This window comes from Musca autumnalis, unplaced genomic scaffold (genome assembly GCF_047663935.1).
Source record: "Musca autumnalis isolate F117 unplaced genomic scaffold, ASM4766393v1 scaffold_5, whole genome shotgun sequence".
Classification (NCBI taxonomy): Eukaryota; Metazoa; Arthropoda; class Insecta; order Diptera; family Muscidae; genus Musca; species Musca autumnalis.
This window is the reverse complement of record NW_027412088.1, coordinates 63,082,075-63,098,497: the sequence shown is the minus strand read 5'-3', so window position 1 is coordinate 63,098,497 and position 16,423 is coordinate 63,082,075. Positions and strand designations below refer to the sequence as shown.

At 36.2% G+C, this 16,423-nt stretch overlaps 1 protein-coding gene across 1 annotated transcript; it reads right to left on the bottom strand.

Moving 5' to 3' along the window:
- Positions 1-7,136: 7,136 nt before the first annotated feature.
- On the bottom strand, positions 7,137-10,142 carry T3dh (Type III alcohol dehydrogenase). The gene is made up of 4 exons (XM_073957452.1): positions 9,973-10,142; positions 9,825-9,906; positions 8,220-8,736; positions 7,137-8,154 (listed from the first exon to the last, which is right to left on the bottom strand). The coding sequence occupies exons 1-4, from the start codon at positions 10,020-10,022 to the stop codon at positions 7,415-7,417; spliced, it is 1,389 nt and encodes a 462-aa protein (XP_073813553.1). The 5' UTR covers positions 10,023-10,142; the 3' UTR covers positions 7,137-7,414.
- Between the last annotated feature and the right edge of the window lie 6,281 nt (positions 10,143-16,423).

The window sequence follows — 16,423 nt, the reverse complement described above, 5'->3', positions numbered from 1 at the left end:
AAGTTCCAAAAACTTTGGATGATAATATTGGTGTATCCTTACATGCAAATCCCTTGGTTTTTGATTGAGAAAATACTCTTACTACATTCCTAATAAATCCCTGACTTTATATGATTCTAAAGGCCTGCGTACATAAGCTGCCTTGCCTGCTTACCTTGCTTACTTCTGATAAAAGAATAAAAAAGAAAAGGGCAACCCAGTTCGAAAATTTTCTCGGCCTTCTTTATTCTTTTATTTTTATTATGTCAAAAATGAAGCAGGAAAGCAAGGCAATCAGGCAGAGCAGCTTATGTACGCAGGCCTTTAGGTTTTTGATTAAATTTTTATCGCATATTTAAATTTTTCATCAAAAGTCGAAAATTACAAAAAAGTTGATTTTTTGAATAGCTTGGGTTTTTGGCCAATTGCGTGGAAAGGCGTAGGTCAAATGAAGCGCTATCAGCGTGAAATTACAGATAATAGACAATACTATCACAAAATGCAAAAAACCCCACAAAAATATTTGAAAAAACCGGACTTTTACGTCAATTTTTGCAACCCTTTTTTGTGGCGTTTAAGCGACCAGTGGCTTTATCTGGGTTAAAGACTCTCTCGGTTAAGCACATGATTTATGTGTACAATAGTCCCAAAAAACATACAAAGTGCCACTTCGAGGAAAAGACGTTTTTAGTTTCTATGCTACATACAAAACACAATAAATGTTTCCCTTCGAAAGCTCATATCTCGGTAAATTTTTGTCCGATGGACTGGAAATTTTGGCACATATTCTATTCTATATTTTATATGAAATAATGGTACAAAGTATATAAATTCAATAGAAAGAATTCATAATATTTAGTCCCAATTTACATTAGGCGAGTTTACTTGCGGCAAGTCTCAGTTTGTAGGAGAGACACACACGTAAGGGGTATGGAAGTGGAAAAAAATTGCTCGTACCGGCAATTTTCAGGCAATTTCTTTTATATTTTTCGTTTTTGACATTATATTCATTGTTTTGAAAACAGAATTGCCTGTATAAGCGCAAGAGGCAAGTTTAAAAGAGAACGAGAAAAATTGCCGCAAGAAAAATCGTTTAATGTAAATTGGGACTAAGGATACAATTTTAAATATTTACAGAGTAGGATATTTAGAATTGAAAATAGACAATATCGGGCCACGTTCGGCAATGTCAGCATGTAAAATTTATTGAAGTATATTGCAGTTTTTAATCAGACAGGTCCACGTTATGGTTTATCGCAGAATTTTACAACCACAAAGAATTGCCGTTGTCTTTGCTATAACAAGGATTTCATTATTTCGATGATCTTAGCCTAATTTTTAAGAATATCGGCTGTCGTTGTCGTTGATATGTTTCCAAATGAAAACATTAAGAAAAATTTATCAGGCTGATAACAAGAGTTCTGATTTTCTCTTTAGTGAAAAGTGAGGGGAGGGGGTAAGTTTTTTTGGGTGTATTTTTTTTCGCGCGAGCATTCGGAGCTCTGGTCATAACTTGGCATATGGTAAAATTACTTCCAGGTATTTTTGTCTACTAGATAATACCTCAAAAGTTCTTCTGTCTACTAGAGAATACCTTAAAGCTCCTCTGTCTACTAGAGAATACCTTAAAGGCTCTTCTGTCTACTAGAGAATTCATTAAAAGGTCTTCTGTCTACTAGAGAATACATTAAAAGGTCTTCTGCCTACTAGAGAATTCCTTGAAAGGTCTTCTGTCTACTAGAGAATACATTAAAAGGTCTTCTGTCTACTAGAGAATTCCTTAAAAGGTCTTCTGTCTACTGGAGAATACATTAAAAAGTACCACAGAATACCTTAAAAAGTCTACTGTCTATTAGAGAATACCTTAAAAGGTCTTCTGTCTACTAGAGAATTCCTTAAAAGGTCTTCTCTCTACTATAGAAGTCCTTAAAAGTTGTACTATCTACTAAGGAAGACCTTAAAAGGTCTTCTGTCTACTAGAGAATACCTTAACCCTGCGTTTACAAATGACAGGACAGTTGAGTTCATGTATTGATTGTCAAAATCCCACAACTTGCCTGTGTGACGTAGGCGTCCAGACAACTGCAAAAACAGTTGTAAAATTATGAATGAAAATCACCGATTTCTTTTTGTTTTCCGTTTACATATTTTGTTTTGTACATATTCTTTTGTTTTCAGCACATTTGAATTATCAGCCATACCTTAAAATGTCTTCTGTCTATTAGAGAATACCTTAAAAGGTCTTCTGTCTACTAGAGAATACCATAAAATGTCTTATGGTCTTCTGTCTACCACAGAATACCTTAAAATGTCTTCTGTCTATTAGAGAATACCTTAAAAGGTCTTCTGTCTACTAGAGAATACCATAAAAGGTCTTCTGTGTACTTAAGAAGACATAAAAGTTGATCTGTCTTACTAGGGAAGCCTTTAATAGGTGTTGTGTCTACTAGGGGATGCCTTAAAAGGTCTTCTGTGTACTAAAACAAAAATACCTTTAAAAGTCTTCTGTCTACTAGAGAATACCTTAAATGTCTTCTGTCCACTAGAGACTACTTTAAAAGGGCTTCTGTGTACTAAAAAAGACCTTTAAAGGTCTACCACAGAATACCTTAAAAGATCTTCTGTCTACTAGAGAATACCTTGAAATGTCTTCTGTGTACTAAAGAAGACCTTAAAGGGTGATCTGTCTTCTATGGAATACCTTAAATGGTATTCTGTCTACCTTAGCATACCTTAAAAGGCCTTTTGTCTACTATAGAGACTTTAAATGGTATTCTACGTACTAAGGAATACCTTAAAAGGTCTTCCGTCTACTATAGAATACTATAAAAGGTCTTCAGAGTACTTAAGAAGACCTAACAGATGGTCTTTTGTCTACTACAGAATACCTAAAAAGGTATTCTGTTTACTAGAGAATACCTTGAAAGGAGATCGGTCTATAGAATACCTTAAGAGGTCTTTTGTCTAGTATAGAAGACCTAGGTTAGGTTTGGGGATGTGCAGCCACTAATTTGTGACTGCGTCACTCGGATACCTTCCGGTCCATAGTGATCACCCGGGGAAAAAATGGGGGTTGTGCTGTAGAGAAAAGATAGAGAAAAGAAGAAAGAGGCAAAAATAAAAAGGAAGCTATGAAGTAAAAAAAAGTAATTAAGTAGAGAATTTTAGAAGGGGAAATTCGTTTTAAAGAAGAAAAAGTTTGGGTGGTGATGGTTGGTAGAATATTTGAAGTACGGTTCACGTGTTCAAGGTGCGCTGTCCCAGCCATTTCAAATTTCTGATGATGTTGTAGATTACAGCAGGTTCCACAGTTGAATAGAAGGTTAAACACGGTGGAAAGTGCACACCCACTAATCTATGCCGCCTATGAACCAGGTCTGGACATCGACACAGGAGGTGCTCGATCGTCTCAATCTCCTCCTCATCTTCACAGAGTCTGCAATAGTCAGTAACGTCATCATCCCATTTGATGGTAAAGGCCCTGATATAGCAGTGTCCAGTGATAACTCCTGTGATTACTGTAACTTCAGTTTACTCAGGTTCAACAGAGAATTCGTTCTTTTGACTGAGAGAGACGGCCAAATGGATCTTGACACAATGCACCTAGGTTCATTATGCCATAATTCATTGGCTCTTTCGTCAGAGAACGTTTCAATACTTTGGAAAAAGTGACAAATGGGTGGTTTGATGGAGTCAGCGATTGCTTGATCTGTAGACTGCGATCCTCGTCTAGCTAATTCGTCTGCTCTTTCATTACCCATATAGTCGCGGTGTCCTGGTCCCAAGGCTGTTCTACACTTAAGTCGACATCGGACTTGATGTTGCAGGATTTGATGGCTTTAAGAGCCGCTTGACTATCCACAAAGATAGTCACCGGTTCAAAGAATTCTGCATCCAAACTTTTTATCAATTCCGCTGCCTTCCAAATCGCGAAGATTTCAGCCTGGAAGACGCTACAGTCGCTATCTAATCTGTATGCGTCTTCAAGACCTAGCCTTTCACTGTAGACCCCAGCCCCGGTATCTTCTTCCATCTTGGAACCGTCTGTATAAAAAGACATATCGTCCAGTGTAGGGTTACTACGGTTCCAGTCGTCTCTACTAGGGATAACGGCATCTACATCGTCAAATCTCAAGACTGTGGCCCTACTACGACGCACACTTGTCGAAATCACTTATGTATATAGTGACGCGAAAATCAAACTACAAAATTGCGAATCATTTTCCATTGTATCGATAATATAAACATTCACTGTGTTATTCGGAATCTAAATTGAACTTTCTAGATTCCGAATAATTCTTGTTAATAAATGCCTGGAAAATGTAGGTTAAATCCAAAAAATGGCGAATATTGGGAGGTACCGTTATATGTGGGTAAAGCCCTCGGCACATACGGCGCTTGAAGCGTCGCGTTACAACAACCACATGAAAAATTCACGAACAAACTTGGCATCACTTACACATTTTTCATGTGGTTGTTGTTTTCAACGCCCAACGCGTCGCACAACGGACCGTATGTGCCGGGGGCTTAAAGGTCTCGACACATAAGAAACATGGCATTCTTGCTGAAGTCATATCTGATAAAAGACTAAAGACCAAGTTCGAAGTTCGATCTAATAAAAAGATTACAGAATCACATTTGAATTAGGTCGAACTTGGTATTTAGTCATTTACCAGATATGACTTATAGTACGGTTACACTAGAGTTTTTTGCCGGGTTAACCCACTTCATGAGGATTATTTATTTGACGTTTGCGCGGAATTGACATTTGAAACCCAAACCAACTGGGTTAATCCGGTTAAGTGTAACCGGGGTATTAAGCAAGAATACCATCTTATGTGTCGAGGCCTTTATAGGCCGTTTATATATAACCGGGTTAACCCAGTGGGTCTGGGTTTCAAATGCCATTTCCATTGTGTATACTTCAAATAAATCCTCATAAAGAAGGTTAACCCTGCAAAAAACTATAATATAAACGCCGTATTAACCCTAAATACCAAATAATGTACATCGAATTAGGTCGAAAAATGTAGCTTAAATCTTCAAAATACTTAAAATCGGGAGGTACCGTTATACATACGTCCACTATTTATGGCTGCTGTTGTTGTAGCAACATAAAAATCTACTTAGAAGCATAGGTTTGATGCTGGGTTGGCAGCCGCTGGCCGAAACGCTATGGTTTCGGGTGAATCCGGTACGAAAGAACCCACTGCCGTGGGATTGACTAAAGCACTATTTATGGTGGGAAAGTTTAATGGTCACTAAGAATCCTAAGTACCAAGTTACAGTAATTTGGTAGGAATGTGTGACTTAAATACTCGAAATACCGAAAATTGCGAGTTACCAAAATATTAGCCGATATTGTTCATATTCGGTCCATTATTATCTAGAGACACTGACTAATGGTCTGTTCCTTTACTTCTGAAAATGGTAAAACCGGCAAAAGTAGTAAAAGTTGAAAACTGCTCCCATATGAATTGTATTGTGTCTGAAGTAAAGGAACGCTTTTCGAGTAAAAAGTTGTAAAACTTGAAGATTCTTGAACGTAAAGGAACAGGGCTTAATTTGAATTCGTTTGCATGTTATTAATTTCGTCACGCTAGATCAGTGATTTCGATCACTGTGTGGCGGCAAGTCCATAGCTTCTGAGAAATTGGCCCAAAAACTTAAAAAAGACGTCAGAAATGTTTTGCACCTGCTGAATGTATCAGTAATTTGTGTTTTCTCCGGTTTTTGTCTATAGATATCAAACAGTTCAAATTTGAGCAAACAACCAACTACAAAAATCTATCCAAGATCTCTATAAGCTAATTTCTAGAATATAAAAACTCGGTAGATATTGTAGGATAGTTATGTCTTCTGCTAGAACAGCTGGATTTTCATCTCAAGGGTGGCAAGGATCCTTGCCGAACATCAGAATGTATTCCTTACCCCCCGTTTACACATGCAAGTGACAGTTCGAAAAATATCAATACACTCACACATATTCACTGCCACACCAACTAACAACCTCACTGCCGATAAAATTTCCTTGTCAGTAATCAATGTAAAGGCCTGCGTACATAAGGTGCTTTGCCTTGTTGCCTTGCTTTCCTGCTTCATTTTTGACATAATAAAAATAAAAGAATAAAGGAGGCCGAGCAAATTTCGAACTGGGTTGCCCTTTTCTTTTTTATTCTTTTATCAGAAGCAAGCAAGGCAACCAGGCAAGGCAGTTTATGTACGTAGGCCTTAAGTGCTTTGAAAGTGACTTCAATTTTTTTCGAACGTTTACACATGCAAGTGTCAGTTCGAAAAAATTGAAGTTTCGACTATAATATGTATACACAACTGTCTGCAAGTTACTTGCATGTGTAATCCTTGGGTTAAGCAAAACAATACAACAACAGATCATTCTCTTTAATAAAACCCTTGGTTAAATACGCCTTAATTTTGGAAACGTTGACTGCTATGATCAGAAATTACCACTGAAAGTGTGGATCGAAAGTAAAACCATTCCGACTGCAAAGTGGTCCAGAGAGGGATGTCATAAACAACAATGTATATGTGAATGTCGAAACCGGAGCACATCACCTACATACATATTTTCTGCTGCAATATTAATATGTTCCGACAGTGCAGTGAAGATTTAACTGCCACCAAACTTCGGAGAAGTATAGTGGCCAGTGACTGCGAATCAAATACACAGTCACAAGCCATTCAACCGAATCGGCGTTCAGATAACATGTCAGCGCAGTTGCAATCAGCTCGATCATGGATGTAAACTCCCCGTGAGTTTGGCCTCTCAGTCGTTGCAACTTAAAGGAAAGAGTGAGAAAACTCACGGGGAGTTGATATTCATGATCGGGCTGAATATATTGTCACCTCACGTCAAAGTAAGAATAAGCGCGTTTCACTCTGAATACACATTTCAATTCCCAGGTTAGACAAAATCATATTTTTAATATTCCTTTCGAGGATGTTTTGTAGCAACATATGTATGCACTTGCGGGGTTTGTGAACGATCTAAAGGCGAATATGCGTTGACTGTGACAATTGGCGTCTGATAAACCCTGAAAAACGAAGATGTGGAATAGCATGGCATTCATAATTAACAATAAAGCGACAAAGGGATTCGAAATCTACACTTTTTCGGCTAAGTAAGCAAATTAATCTAATTTAGCCAGGTGCGACTGTATTCCTTTATTCATAATTTTAAGAAACATTTATAATTGTGGCAACTCCTTTTAGACGACAAAAGAAAAGCCTTGAAAGAAACAAAAATAAATGCCGTTATAATTTACATTGATAAAGAACTTGTTTAGACGTCAACAAAAAGATAAATTAAATTATTATTTTTTTACATTTATTTATAATATAAAATCTCTTTATTGCACATTTATTTTCTCCTTGGATATATTTCTTAAAAAGTGGTAAGTTTTTTCTTAAACGAAAACTAATAAACTTCCAATGAATTCTCCAAAATTGTGGCTAAATTTTCACGCGTCTGTTCGAATGGGGCCATCTTTAGTACACGTTGTTGTGGTAATGTTCCTTCTACCAAATCTGGAATGTCACTTGATGTAAAACCAAGTCCTTTAAGGCCATTTTCAATGCCTGCTTTTTGCATATAATCACGTATGCTATCACCTAAGATACGACCAGCATCGGCCTTTTTCGCTTGACTAATATCGGCCCCCAATAATTGGGCAGCTTCCAAGTGACGTTCAGGAATAGCAGGAGCAATAAATTCAAATACAGCTGGGGCTGTTATTATAACCGACAAACCATGGGGTATAATGGGATGATCATTATCATAACCATTGGGGCAAAAGGAACGTACACGTCCCGATATGGGATACGACAGGCCATGTGGTAAATGAACACCAGCATTGCCAAAGCCAACACCGGCCATGGTGGATGCTAAATGCATTTTGGAACGTGCTTTTAGATTATCTGCCTGATAAATAGCGTCGATGAAATTTTCACGTATCGTGGTTAGAGCAAAACGGGCCCAAACATCAGAAATTGGATTGCGTCCCTGATAGACGGGTCTTAAACTGGGATCGGATGGCACTGGGCGTTCTTTGTAATCTATGGCTGTAAAGCTTTCCAAGGCATGGCAAAATACATCAAAACCACTGTAGGCAGTTACTCTTTCTGGTTGTGAAAGAGCATGTAGGGGATCAATTAGAGCTGTAGACACAAGTAGTCATTTTTATAATTTCATTTTAAACCTTACTAAATGATTTTCGACTTACCCATCTTCGGCCTCAAATATTTACTTGCAATGCCAGTTTTACAATGCAATTTCTTGTAATCGAAAATAATAGCTCCCGTTGATTCAGAACCAGTTCCAGTCGTGGTGGGTAAAGCTATTAAAGGTTTTAAGGTGACATTTACTTCTTTACCCTTGCCCACAGGTTGATTAACATAATCTAGAAATTCGGCCTCATTATCACAGGAATATAAATTTGCCGCTTTGCAGGTATCAATAACAGAACCACCTCCAATTGCTACAAAACAATCAAAATCTTTGGAACGTGCGAATTTTACAGCATTTTTTAAACTTTCATCGGTTGGTTCAACACGAGTTTGATCATAGACTTCAAATTCAATTCCATACTTTTTTAATGAATCAAAAGCTGTCTTAACACTCGCAAGTTTAGCAACATTTTTATCCGTTATCACAGCAACGTTTTTAGCTCCAGAATTACGTAGATCTGCACCCAATTCAGCACTGACACCAGGACCAAAACGTACAGTCGATGATGACATCTGGAATGTATATCAAAAATTTTTGATGAGAAAATGTAATTATTTCTGTCGTCAGATGTAAACACTGGAGTTTCCAAGCAAAATTCATTTGGTGCTCTATTAGTATAATCGCAGTAACTATTTCGGAATTTAGAAAGAAATCCTAAATCTTGTCCGATTGGAAACTGACTGATCCTTCCAAACGCCTTTAATCGGGAGGTATCCGATATTATCCACATTGATCATGATAATTTTCAATTCGTAATCAATATTGTCAATGCCTCAATCATTGCCTCGGTCTGTTATAGGGTTTTGCGTTCTCCTCGTGGTGGACATACAAATACGATTCGTAATCAGTGTTGTCATCCTTTGAGCACGACGATCCGGCCTATCGGCATTTACATTCAAGGTACTGTTTTTCCCTTTTAGCATCTGACCAAGAACGGCTGAGTAGAATGTATACAGGTTGACTGTTGCCATACCATGATCTTGGACAGTCCAATTACATAGACTAATTTCAGCCTGTGCAAATTTCGGCTACGCGAACAAAATTTACTTTTAAACCGATATTTTGCCAGCCTTTTGTTCTAAAGTTAAATATCGTTGGAGTCAGAAAGGTTTTACCTTAGGAAAAGTTTTGGACTTCCACCGAAAGTTGCCGCTAAAGGAATGATATTTTTAATTTTCCAGCTGGATTCGGTTTAGCCGCAATAAGATTCTAATTAAAAAGTTCTCGGACAATTTCATAGCAATCTGGTGTCTACAAACTTAATATATTAAATAGATCGTAGAGCTATTAACATTCTAATATTCTGATTTTAAAATGGAAAAAACATTTGTCTAATTAAGGGTAAATATATTAAATAAACATCTTTGTCATAGTGTCTTATTCCCCATCTTTCACATCGATGGACAACATGATATGTGTCGTATGTGAATTTGTTTTTGATGCCTCTTTATAGATATGAGTTCACATCCAACTGACTTAGGCAACTATGTATTGGTCAAAGTCCAAACTGTAATGTTTATCTCTAATCAGTGGCAATCTGTCCGTCCCTAAGATGTAGCTCTTTATATACGTATAGAAGATCAATAATTGTACAACCAACCTCGAACGCATATTCCATTTTCCCAGTTTGAGTAGCTGCAGCGCTGGATCCATAACCACTTGCATGGGCAGGACATTTGCACCTAATAAATATAAATTATCCAAAAGTATTATAGTTTTATACGTTTGGTAGAAGAAATCTTACTTACGTGCTGCCCACAAGTGTATTTAACAAATTGATAACATTTTTCCTTGACATCTCGACTAATACAACCGGTAGATTTTATTTACAAATATAATCTTTACTTCTTGGATCAGTTCGTCTCGTCTATTTCCGTACGTTCCAAATAATCTTGATCTTTGATCAGCTGTTAAAGGTAAATAAACAGAGAGAAATAAATACTGCTAGTGATGCCAACTTGTCGTTTCATACCCTCGATAGCATAAATGCTGAGGGGATAAAAACGACATATGGTATCACACCAGCTGATCGAATATGAAAAGTCAAATCCCTTTATAAAAAATATTTTTGTTGTAATTTCCCCAACAACATAAAGAAAGTTTTGACATAACATATTCAAAATTTTACGATGCCACTACCTGGGTAATTGTGCCATGATACGGGCAAAATGTGCCTCATCGAAATAATGGTTTCAGACCCCAAGTATGTTTGGACGAAATGAGTTTCAGACAATATGGAGTTGATTTTATCGAACGGATCAACCGATTTGGTCCATAATTTGGCTTTCGTAATATTTTGCCCAAACTTAGTTTAAGTTCGAAGATGGGCTATATCGGTCTACTCCTTCCGGTCCCCCAAAAGTTCGGAAATTTTGTGCGCACGATAACTCTTGAAGAGAGTAACCGATTTGATCAATACTTTGCACATCGTGAAATTTCTACCAGACTTAGATGAAGTTCCAATATCGACTCAATCGGTTCACTCCTTCGGGTAGCTCCCACACAAAATTTCGGATAAGTTCAGATTAGGACCTGCTCCCGAATCGCTTTGATTTTTGTTGCAACAACTTGTATTCACTGTCCCTCATACGACGGTACACGTTTCATCAGGGGCATGTCCATACTTCCTGAAAAAATAGTCTGAAAGATCGTGGAGCGCACGATAACTCTCGAACGGATCTACCGATTCGATCCAAAATTTTGCATTCGTAATATTTTGTCCAAACATAGTTTAAATTCGAAGATAAGCCATATCGGTTCACTCCTTTAGGTACCTCCCCCACAAAAGTTCAAAAATGTTCAGAAAAATTGCGCACGATAACTCTTGAAGGGAGTGACCGATGTCCTTTGCACATCCTTATATATGTTCCAGATATAGATCCTTCTGGTACCTTTCACACAAAATTTCGGATAAGTTCACTTTAAGACCTGTAGTGGGATTCTGTAACTTATTTTTGCTGTTACCGACAAAAATCGGTAAAATTAAATAGCAAAATTATGACTAAAAACATAAAGGAAAGTTGGCATCACTGTTTGTGTCGGTTGTGGCTAGCGACTACTTTTTGTTCATCGTTAACTTACCGAAAAATTTCGTTAATTATCGAAATTATAAGCATTTTAATATTACCGACAATTATCGATAACAGCAAAAATGAGTTACAGAATCCCACTACTGCTCCCGAATCACTTTGGTTTTTGTTGAAACGAATTGCATTCGCTACCTCCATTACGACGGTAAAAGTTTTTTCAGGGGCACGCCCATATTTCTTGGGAAAACAGCCCGAAAGGTGTAAAAACCCCTATGTCACCATATGTGGCGGTCGGAGAGCACGATAACCCTCGAACTGTTCAACCTATTTGGTCCAACTTCTAAAATGGCCCATATCGGTCCTCCCTAAGGGTACCTCCGCCACAAAAGTTCAACATTTGTGTCTTAGAGGTAATTTACACGAGGAAACAATGTTTTCTCTAAAACGTGTGTTCCGTTTTGATTCTCATTCGTAAGCGTACCTTTTGAACGGTAGACGTACGTTTTTACATAAAGTTACCAAAAATGATTATCTACCTATTGTACATGAATATTCAAAAAACAATTCTTTGGAAAACTACAAAAACAGGTAAAAAGAAAGGGTTAATAATTTAAATAACCATTCATGAAAAAATCCGTAAAAAGTATTGACACATGTGGGTAAAATATACCTGTATTTCCTGTCGTACATATCCATCCAAAAGTGCCTTTTGTACGTTTTTGTACAATTATGTATTTCTACATTTGTTCCCAACACTGACCAATTTTGCGAATGAGAATCAAAACGGAACACACGTTTTAGAGGAAACAAGGAAACATTGTTTCCTCGTGTAAATGAGCTCTTAGTGCTCTTAGTGCAGTTAATTCCTAACCCTGCGTTTACACATGACAGGACAGTTGAGTACATGTATTGATTGTCAAAAACCCAAAACTTGCCTGTGTGACATAGGCGTCCAGACAACTGCAAAAATAGTTGTAAAATTATGAATGAAAATCGTCGATTTCTTTTTGTTTTCCGTTCACATATTTTGTTTTTGTTCATATTCTTTTATTTTCAACACATTTCAATTATCGTTTCATTTCTTTTTTACAAAAACGTCAAAAATTTGTTAAGCCTACTGTCTCTGAAAAAATTATGGACAGCTGGGAGACAATTGTCGTTTAAACGACAAATGTATGTATGTGTTAGTAAATCAGAGTTGTATTTGCAGACAGTCTGTCTTGTGTAAACGCCTAGTAATCCACATTTTTGTCGGCAAGTTCAAAATTCTGAAGAGACCTTAAATCCGCGTCAGGCACCACACTTTTCTATTGCATACTTTACGGGGTGTCATTGTGTGAGTGCATGTTTTTTCAATGTGTTGAATTGTGCGTGTCCCAGCCAACAATTTTTGCCGAGATCGTACCGAATTCGGATGTATTTTCTGCACAAGTTTCCATTTCTGATGCCGTAATCGCATGCAAAACAGGTCCGAATTTGTGTGAAGCGGTTCGCAGAATTCGGAACGTTTTGTCGAGGGAAATTCGGAAAGAGCATTCTAGTTTCTACACGAATTCGTTTAGAATTCGAAAGATTTTCTGATAACACTCTGAAGAAATATTCGAAAATCTGAAGAAAAAAGAATTTTTTTCGGAGATTTGTTTCGAGATTCTGAAAATTTTCGGAACAAATTCTAAAAAAATTCTAGATATTTTCTCCGTAAATCGGAAACTATTCTGATGTTTTATTAGATATTCTGAATATTTTCTCCCAAAATTCTCAATGTTTATTAGGATACGATTCGAATTTCTCATCGATTAAATTGGAACTTTATTTAAAATATTTGTTGAACTTTTTTTTATTACAATGATGATGAAATAGTATTCGTCGCTGCTGCCCACTGAATTGCACATTTATAAAATCATAAAGCACAGTTCTTGCGAACAAATTTTCCATTTGATTTATCTAAAATAGAAATAACAATATTATAAACAACGTTTTAGAAAATGTGTATACAATCTTACACTTTCATTTATTGTAAAACATGTGCCAATTTCATCACAAAATAACTTGTTCCGTTACGTCTTATTCACTTAACAGCTGCGAAATAACTAAAAAACAAGCAATATCGTGAAGACACAAAAAATCTCTCCCTTTTCTTTAAATCAACTCTCGACGAATGTTCGGCAATTTTTTCCCGAGAGAGGGAGAAACGAATCAAAATTTCCCATTAGAGTATGTGCAGATTACTCGCAACATTTTCGAAAACAAGCGCACGAAAGTGTGCAGAAATTCTTAAACGAAATCTTGCTGAAGATCACTTCAATTTCTGAGGGAAATTTTGAGAATTCCGTACATTTTCTGAACAAACTTTGGAAAACCTCTTAAAAGAATCTAATATCAGAGCGCTCGGCAACAATTGTTTACTGGGTGCTGCCTTAAATACATTCGATCTGTCTGTATACAGATGTGTATGTGGGTATATATATATATATATATATATACCAATTTTTGCCGAAATCGTACCGAATTCGGACGGAATCTCTGCACACGTTTCCATTTCTGATGCCGTCTTCGCATGCAAAACATGTCCGTTTTTGTGTGAAGCGGTTCGCAGAATTCGGAACAGTTTGTCGAGGGAAATTCGAAAAGAGCATTCGAGTTTCCATAAAAATTAGTTTCGAATTTTGAAGAAATTTCGTAAAAAAATCTGAAGTAAATTGTGATTTTCGTAACAATCTCGGACAAAACTCTGAAGAAGTATTCGAAAATGTGCAGAAAATGGAATACATTTCGGAGATGTGTTTCGAGATTCTGGAAAGTTTCGGAACTTATTCTAAAAAATTTGCTATGTTCTATCCGAAAGTCGGAAACTATTCTGATGTTTCATTTTATGTTCCAAATATATTCGCCCAAAATTATTAATCCTTATTCGGATTTGATTCGAATTTCTTGCAATTTAAATAAGAACTTCTTTATTTAAGCTATATACCTATGTTCATAATTATAATTTGGATTTATTATATTATTCACCGCTGCTGCCCGCAAAAATTGCAAAATTATAGTCGCAGTCCTTCCTGATAAAGTTTTCGAATGCTTTTATTTGATTTTTCTAAAATATAATTAAAAATATTGATTATTCCATTATGTGTTTGCAAACTTACAATTTTAATTTGCGATTTAAATCACAAAATAACTTGTTCCGCTACGTCTTTGTCAATTAACAGTTGCTAAATAACTAAAAAAACAAACCACAGCATGCAAACAAAACAAAAACTCTACCTTGTCTTTGTAGTTCTTAAAATAATCCCTCTGGGAATTTACTAGCGAAAAAGAGAAACGAATCAAAATTTCCCATCAGAGAATGTGCAGAATATTGGCAGATTTTCGAAAACAAGCACAAGAAAATGTGCAGAGATTCCTTAAAAAAATGGCTGATAATAGGTTCACCTTCTGAAGGAAATTTTGAGAAATCGGAATATTTTCTGATCATGCATTGGAAAAACTCTTAAAATAATCTAACATCAGAGCGCTCGGCAACAATTGTTTAGTGGGTAGATGAAAGTTTCACTTCACATTGACTGAGGGTATACATATATCTGTCGGCTGACACTTTTTTACTTGTTCATACGGAAATTACGCGGGGATGGGCAACAATAAAACCTGAGTTAAGCCGCATTTACACAAAAAGTATTAAAAAACGTGTTATGTAAGGTGCCAATTGCTTTGAAAATCTGTCAAATAAATGGCTTATCTGCTCAAAACACTCGTTTTAAGTGAAAATCTAAAAAAGGTTTTATCGCATGTATAAGTTTTCACGGGTGGTAAAGCCGATGTTCAGGTGTATTAGGATGTTGTTGTTGTGGCAGACGAAGGCAAAGCTTGGAAACTAGTATATATATCGCACTTCATTAGATAAATGTATATGCGAAATTATGTCAGATAATTGAAACTCCAAACTTTTCCTATAGTCCTGCTTGGTAATCCCATTTTTCAATGTTCTAAGCCACCATCAACTTGTCAAAACTTTAGTAGACAATAATTGATGATCAAATCAAAAATAAAAAATCTTCTGATATAGAAGAGCAATTACTAATGATGTAGGAATAAAACTTACAATAGTATTTGTGAACATTGAAAAATGGGATTACCAAGCAGGATTATAGGAAAAGTTTGGAGTTTCAATTAACTGACATAATTTCGCATATACATTTATCTAATGAAGTGCGATATATATACTAGTTTCCAAGCTTTGCCTTCGTCTGCCACAACAACAACATCCTAATACACCTGAAGATCGGCTTTACCACCCGTGAAACGTAGTGTAATGGTTGGATGCGTGGGACTTCGGTAGACTCCTAATTTTTCAATGTATCTCTAAAGGCCTAGCAGCTCAACTCGAAAGAGAATTAATTAAATATCACTATAAATGGCCTTCGCCTTAATAAGGCAAAAAGAAAAATATTTCCTTTATAACTTTTTTCATTTCACAGTTTTTTTCTTTATAAAAGTTTTCATTTCAAATTTTTATAGAAACAGAATTGAGCCCCAGCTGATGTTATACATGTGAAAAAGCATATGGTGTGATATAGCCATAAATGTCAAGTAAGAGGTAGTTTACACTAGCTATAAATGTCATATGACACGAAATAGAAACATTTCATATCTACCCACACAGGTAATGTAGATACGTAATTTTACTGAATTTTTGCTGGTGTGGAGGCAAAAAGTAAATGACGTAAGGAAAATCCCCAATATTGCACACATTAGCGACTGTATAACGATGCCACATTTCAGCACATTTGACATTGATATATAGTGTAAACTACCTCTAAACTGATAAAGCTAATGTGCAAGTAAAAATTCGAGCATTTCTATATAACTTCTAATCTCTATTTCAGATCTCAATCAACAATGGCCGAATGTGAATTATCTTTTACATTTACCGATGATGATAACGATATAGACTATGATAATATTGATTTCACTGGTGATATGAGAGATTTTGAAATCATGTGGCAAGATATTGGTGAAGAAATTCATGAAAAAGACGAGAATGAACGATTTCAGGAAATGTTTCACCAACAGCTGTGCATATCAGAAGGAGATGAAAGAACTACCGTTGAACGTTATATTTAAATATTTTATTGTATTTTTTGAATCTACATATTTATTGAAAATATATTTGTAT